The sequence below is a fragment of the Pogoniulus pusillus genome, chromosome 6 (assembly GCF_015220805.1).
Source record: "Pogoniulus pusillus isolate bPogPus1 chromosome 6, bPogPus1.pri, whole genome shotgun sequence".
Taxonomy (NCBI): Eukaryota; Metazoa; Chordata; class Aves; order Piciformes; family Lybiidae; genus Pogoniulus; species Pogoniulus pusillus.
The window spans coordinates 4,914,229-4,921,650 of NC_087269.1; the positions used below are offsets into that span (position 1 = coordinate 4,914,229).

The 7,422-nt window shown below is 43.4% G+C and overlaps 1 protein-coding gene across 2 annotated transcripts in view; it reads left to right on the top strand.

Moving 5' to 3' along the window:
- The window catches only part of CACUL1 (CDK2 associated cullin domain 1), a 65,334-nt gene extending 58,700 nt beyond the window's left edge, over positions 1-6,634 (top strand). For both annotated transcript variants that reach the window (XM_064144278.1, XM_064144279.1), the window contains 3 exons: positions 723-861; positions 5,234-5,277; positions 6,033-6,634. In XM_064144278.1, the coding sequence (XP_064000348.1) occupies positions 723-861; positions 5,234-5,277; positions 6,033-6,073 (224 nt within the window). In that variant the 3' untranslated portion in view covers positions 6,074-6,634. The remainder of the gene's footprint in view (positions 1-722; positions 862-5,233; positions 5,278-6,032) is intronic.
- The last annotated feature ends 788 nt before the right edge of the window (positions 6,635-7,422 follow it).

Here is a 7,422-nt window from a genome sequence, read left to right on the forward strand (position 1 = left end):
TTTTACACAGCTGCTCTAAACTCAGTTTTCATCCTTTGCTCAATCTTCTGTTTCTCAGAATCAGCCTTGATGAAGCTTTAAGGTAAACTGTCTTGTGTAAGGCAATGTTCTGGGTAGTGAAATGAAATCACATTTTTTTTCCTCGAGCTGAACTAATACAGGTTAAAATGACATAATGAACATTAAAAGAGTGTTCATTGGAGCTTCAGAAGATCAGGGAGAGAATGGAACCAGTTCATTTGAAAATGGGGGCTGGGGAGCAGGGCTGTGTGGTCAGGCTCCTGGGCTTTCTAGAAGGAAGAGCAGCATAGGTTTTGTGAATGTGCCTCCTGAAGTATAGTGTCACCAATGAGCTGATTATCAAGGTGAATTTACTGCTCATCAATGCCTGCCCTTGAGAGTGTCCAGAAACTCAGCAGGCCCCTGTGAGGTGCAGCCAGAACTGGACTTCAATTCAATAATGAAGTTGATGACCAAAAACTAAAAAGTAATTCCATTATCAACGTGCAAAGATCTGATTTGAACAGTTTGGTTATTTCTCCTCCTTGGTTTCTGTGGGTTTTGGGGGGTTGTTTTGTGGGGAGTGTTTTAGCTGGTTATTAAAAAACAATCAAGATCCTACAATACATTTAAAAGAGAGAAAAGTTACATTTGTCTAGGAGGAAGATTTTCACAGAACATCTCTTCCATGTGCTTTATTATTGATTTCCCTCTTCCTACAGAATGGGTACAGATGGCACCAGCTTTATTTTCTAAATTCATCCCAAATATTCTACCCCCTGCTGTGGAATCTGAGCTTCAGGAATATGCTGCTCAAGACCAGAAGCTGCAAAGAGAGCTTATGCAGAATGGATTTACTAGGTAATAATTATTACTCTTCAGCTGTAATTGTGGTGGATAGTGCTGAGATGGTAAAAAGGGTTGGTAAAAATGGCTACACCTGAAAATATTGGAGAAATAATTTTATATAAGAGCTAATAAAGCACTTTCACAACTCAGTATCTTGAAATATGGCTTTATTTTCTTCACATTTTGCACATCACCTGCTCTGCAGATGGTGCCAAGAAGTTCAGTGATCAGAATCTTGGAATATTTTAATGAAGACAGTTGCTTACAGCAGCATGCCTCTCTCTGTTCTGGTAGGACTTCAAGGGCTGGTTCATGCTTTTATTCAGCCTTTAGCTTGGCCTTTCATTTTGTACAAGCTGACCCTTTTTCATCATGCTTTTGAAGATACTAGTTGATAACTTCTCCTTGTTCTGCTTCCAGATACAGATGAGATGTTTATTTTATATAGGCATTTTGAGTGGGGCAGGGCAAGGGGAACAAGGAGCAGAGGATACATTGGAAAATACTCATAATCTGTATTGTTCAGTCTGTTCTGTGCCCTTCTAACTGCCTAGACAAAAGCGTGCTGCTTTCAGCACTGCTTTTGCAGTAGTCTAACAAACCAAGGTCAGACTGGGGAAGCAATTGAGCTCTTGGGAGGTTTCTTTCTACAGACAGAGAATACATTAAGCCACACCTTGAGTTCTGGGTTCGAGTTCTGGGTCCCTCAATTTAAGAAAGATGTTGAAGTGCTGGAAGATGTCCAGAGAAGGGCACCAAGGCTGGTGAGGGGCCAGGAACACAGCCCTGTGAGGAGAGGCTGAGGGAGCTGGAGGTGTGCAGCCTGGAGAAGAGGAGGCTCAGGGCAGACCTCATTGCTGTCTACAACTACCTGAAGGGAGGCTGTAGCCAGGTGGGGTTGGTCTCTTCTCTCAGGCACCCAGGGACAGAACAAGAGGACACAACCTCAGGCTGTGCCAGGGCAGGTTCAGGCTGGATGTTAGGAGGAAGTTCTTCGAAGCAAGAGTGATTGGCATTGGAATGGGCTGCCCAGGGAGGAGGTGGAGTCCCCAGCCCTGGAGGTGTTTAAGAGAAGGCTGGATGAGGCTACTCAGTGCCATGGTTTAGTTAGAAGTTGTTAGGTGATAGGTTGAACTTGATGATCTTAGAGGTCTTTTCCTACCTGGTTAATTCTGTGATTCTGTGTGATTCATCATCTTGTTACCTCTGCAACAGTGAGAATCTGGTCCTGTAGTTTGAACACTCACTAGATGTATGTTTACTGTTAGATGTACTCCTGGATTTCATGCTCAAGTATCTTTCCTTGAAGGTAATATCTTCAAAGCCTGGTAAGCTGGCAGGCTTTGAAACTCTGCTGCTGACTCAAATGCAAATGGTGTTGTAGGCTTGCTCCTTGTAAGGATTTCTCTTGAGGAAGTTTGCATGAGTTTGAAGACACTAAAGAAACAAGGCCACAATGGATTTTATGTTTGTTTTTAGTTCACTTTCAAACTGAGTAGGTGTATGATGCTGTCAAGTGCACAGGAAAAAATAACAACAAAAAAGGGACATTTTCATTTTGCCTGACCTCCAAGGTGGCTTATAATAGTTCTGACTACAACTGCATTTCATTGCTTTTACTCTTCATAGAAGATTAAAAATGAAGCTTTAAATAGTAACAGACCATATCCACAAACACATTTGGCTTTAAAAATCATTTTCCCTTAAGTACAGGCTTTGGCTGGTAGTGTGAGAAGGAGACTGTCTAAGAGGGGTGGAAGTGTACAGACTAAAGCAAGGGCCAGGTGCTTCTGTGCTGCTCTCTTGTTAGAGACTTGGTGGGATGCTCAATATAGAGACTCCTGTTTTAACCAGAAAAAGTAATTCTCTAGCACTGGAAAAACGCATAGGAAATTGTTTCTGTTCTGTGTGAAGGCAGAGAAAGGATTTAGAGCTTGAGAGTAGATTGTGTGGTCCTGCTCTGGACTCGATGATCTCCTTGGGTCCCTTCCAACCCCTAATAGCCTGTGATCCTGTGTTTAGTCATACAGGGAAGAAGCAAGTAAAGGTTTCAGTGTCAAGTGCTGTTTGCAGAGCCTAATTTCTAATAGTTCCTCTTCCTTTTGGCTTTCTCTGGACATGTGAGGAGTTGTAGTATGCCTTGCAGGTTAAGCATATAGGTCCACCCTACTTTCTGCTGTTCCTGTTTAGCTCTTCCTTAATTCCTTAAACAAAAATGCAGAGCAAAAGTCGGTGGAGCACCTGATTGTTGACATTTAGTCTCTGATGAAGGTGTTTTGCACAGTGTATTTTATATGGCTGTACTGTTAGGGGCTGAGTGGAGGCTGGTAAACATGGGGCTTATGTAAAATGTGAAGTCTGTCACCGTTTAAAAGGCCACAGGTAAAAGAAGGATGCAGTGCAGGTCATGTATTTGCTGCGTGGCATTTTGCAGTGGATGTTTGCAATGCATTGTGCCTTAAAACCTATTTCAAGATCTAAAGTGCTTCTTCCTGTGCTAAGAACATAGCTTGTATTTACTTATGACTCCTCAGGGCTGTTCTGAGGGTGTATTCCTACCCACAGATGTGTATGTTTGCATGTACAAGTGAGTTGTTTTGCTCTTTTACCAAGTAATGTGTCAAGTCTGTTCTCTTCTGGCTTAGTCTGAAATGTCTGTTCTCTGATTGTGCCAGCAAGTGGTGATGGCTCAGCTGCTGCATTTCCTCCACCAGTCACCACGAGGAACATGGCACAGTGAGGTGTCTTCAGCAGCATTAATGACACATCAGCCTCTAGCTGAAAGAGTCAGCTTATCGCCGCTATTAAATACTGTTGTTGCAGACAGTGGGAACACAGCCTAGTTGCCTGGCAGTATTTCTCTTGTGAAAGACCTTAATCAAGGCATACACAGCAGGTCCATCACCTGAAGAGTGGTTTCAGGGAGGAGCACTTGATGTGAATAGAAAAAAAAAAACCAACCACCCTTCAATTTCTACCAACTTGCAGCAGCTAAATGTGACATTGTAAACACTGTGGTGACAACATACTGCAGTCTCTCTTCCTTGTCTAGCAGCATGAATAGCATATTGTCAAGGGCTGGGCTGGCTACTAGGCAAAGGACAGCTGCTCTCTATTCACCCTTCTCCCTACACAAAGGGGAAGAGAAAGGGAAGAAGCAAGAAACTTGTATGCTGGAAAAGAAAACTAGAACACTTTTAATGAAATTAAACATATGCAAACAGATACAAACCCAACCCCACCACCCTGATGGCAGCCATGTCCTTGTCACCACTGTGGACAGGCACTGGGGAAATCCCAGACTATTCTGCAGCAAATGGGAACTGGATTCTGGAACTGGATTCCTCAGGAATGGATGGATTGAGATTGAAGGCACAATAGAGAGAGTCCTCCTCAGACACTGGCCAATGAAGCAGAGGCTTGACCCTCATAGTCTCTCAGCTTTATGCTGAATATGCTGTCCTTTGTTGGTCAGTTTAAGGACACCTTTCCCATCCCCTCTTCCCTGCAGGCATGGCCACTTATTTTCTGCACCCCAAAGATGACACACAAGGTTTAGCAGTCACTTTGGTCTCCATATCAGCCAATATGAACCAGAGCCTTTCTGCACCCCAGCCCCAGAAGACACTGAGCTGAAAACTCAAGTCACTGAGCAGGATGAGTTCTCTTCTACCTCTAACCAGGACACATATCTATCATCACGAGACACTCGTGAAGCAGCCACAGTTTCCAGACTTCTGAGTTTGTCTGCACAAGAATAAAGGGATGAAAATAAGTATCCAAAGAGATGGGAAATTGATTTTTGAGTTTTCAAGATCAGCAATGTCAAATAGTGTTCATCTAACTTCAGTTATTTAAATCTTGAGGGAGTACTGCCAGCTGAAACTTGCTTGGGGCCTGTTTTCTCATTACATCTTACCTTTTCATGGAACTGAATCTATTGATCTGAAGTTTGGTTGAGCAGTTTGAAGTAAGGAAAACAATTTTATGCATGACTTGAGACCATGCAGCATATGAAGAGTTTTCCTCACCTTGATTTTGTTTAAAAAAACCATCCTGTAAGATCAAACCTGGTGTGTTTAACAAAAGGCTGAGCTCCTGAAGTCTGTAAAGCATAGCTTGCATCTCTGTTTCCTTCACTTAAGCTCCCTGCAATTGTGTGTCCTTGCATTTTGTTTCCAAAGCCTCTGAAAGTTGATGCTTGTGCTGAGATACTTCACTATTGCTTTTCATCAAAAAGAAAAAGAAATCATAGAATATTTTGGGTTGGAAGGGATGTTTAAAGGTCATCTAGTCCAACCCTGCTGCAGTGAGTAGGAGCATCTTCAATTAGTTCAGAGAATCAGGAAAATACCTTTCTTCCTCTTTTGTTTTTGTCTCCCAGAGGTGACCAGTCACGCAAGAGAGCTGGAGAAGAGTTGACATACAGTAAGTATGCATCTAACCCTGCCCTCCTCTCCTTGAAGGGGTCAGGGTGGGCTTCTGGCTGCTTTGAGGTGGCAGAGGCTGCATCTCCCCATGTAGCTTAGCTGACTGCCAATGTAACCTTTACCACTGAGGGTAGCAGAGCTCTGCAGAGCGACGGAAACAGGCTGGACAGATATGCACAGTCCAGTATCAGGAGTTTTAACAAGGCCAAGTGCCAGGTTCTGCACTTTGGCCACAACAACCCCATGCAGCACTACAGGCTGGGGACAGTGGCTGGAGAGCAGCCAGGCAGAGAGGAACCTGGGGGTGCTGGTTGGCAGCACCTGAACATGGGCCAGCAGTGTGCCCAGGTGGCCAAGAAGGCCAATGGCATCCTGGCCTGTATCAGGAACAGTGTGGCCAGCAGGACAAGGAAAGTCCTCCTGCCCCTGTGCTCAGCACTGGTTAGTCCACACCTTGAGTCATGTGTCCAGTTCTGGATTGCTCAGTTTAAGAAAGATGTTGAAGTGCTTGAAGGTGTCCAGAGAAGGGCACCAAGGCTGGTGAGAGGGCTGGAGCACAGCCCTGTGAGGAGAGGCTGAGGGAGCTGGGAGTGTTCAGCCTGGAGAAGAGGAGGCTCAGGGCAGACCTCATTGCTCTCTACAACTACCTGAAGGAAGGTTATAGCCAGGTGAGGTTGGTCTCTTCCTGGGGGGTGGGGGGCAGAGGTGGAAATGTAATATGAGGAATTTCATGACCTTTTTCTGTGATTTCAGATGGTTCTTCAGCTTGTGCAAGCTCCAGGGGCTACAGATAGTGAACATACTGGATCAGCTTCTATTTCTAGCCAGAACAGACACTGGAGGAGCGCAAGCAGTATCTGGAGCCTCCTTTGGCAACTGCTGATACTCAAACTCTGACACGAACTATGCCTCCAAGAAGAGTTTTGAACTTTCTTCTTTTCTATCTTGTCAGTTGCTGCTACAGTTGGGATAACTTTGAAAGAGACTATTCCTTGGTCTAGCCTATCAAGTTAAATGTTCTGTGATTTATTATTTTTTACAATTTTTATTATTATTTTTTTTTTCTGTGAGGAATGCACCTTGAAAAAAAAAAACAAAACAACCAAGAACACAAAACAACAACAACAAAACCAACCCAATCCTTTCAAAGTGGGAACGGGCAGCCAAAAATCAGCAGCTTCCAAAAGCATTAGGATGGAAGAAATCTTTTTTTGCACTCTTTTTTTTTTTCCTTAATATTAAGGACATTCTTAAAACTAGTTAACACAGTTGGTGTATTAGTTTTTAAACTTCAAGGTATTTTCTGGAGCCTTTACTTTAAAATAATAAGAATAAAGTTTCCTTATTTTGCAGTATTTGTTTTGTTAGTTTAAAAATGGTCACCTCTGAAGAGTTGGTCCCATGGAAATGTCTCTTCTGGCAGGGAGTTTTGAATTCCAGAGTTTGCTTGTTTTATTTCCCGCCCTCCTTTTGTGTTTTCTGGGTATTTTTTTTTAGTTACTTGGTATTTTGAAGCATTTTCCTATGTGTTTTGTACTCTTGTGCCTTCAGCTTGTGCACTTTGCAACTTTATAGACCAGATTTTGTTGCTGCAAAATGTGTTCTTGAGGAGAGACTTGAGGCAGACGGATGGACGGACGGACATGCTGCAAAGCTGCACTTTTGCATCAATGGGAGGTGAATTTAGGAAGGAAGAAAAGTTTTATCCTATCACCATCGCTCATAGTGACTTGGAAGTTCATTTCCTTTTCTTTTTCCTATGTATTAGTGTTTAATGCTGGGACCAACTCTTGTAGAACGCCTCTCATTGACTTTTCATTGGCTTCCATGATTGCAATAGATCAAGATGTGAATTCCAGACTGATTGAAATACTGAGGTGGGTTTTAAGCTGTGCTGCATAGAGACAAGGTGGGAGCAAATTCTCCAGTCTGCTTGGTCTCTGCAAAGTGCATCTCTTGTCAGTGCAAACAAGATTTGCAATGGTACTTTTCCAAGATCACTTTGTGGCTCTTGTGCCATTTCTCCTGTTCTGAGGATGTGGTGGGAGCATGGCAGTGGGATGCAGTCAGAATCAGGGAACTGAGGAGTGTAATGTACTTGTGTGTAGCCATTAGCTTCCTGCTCCCAGCCTGCTGTCAGCTC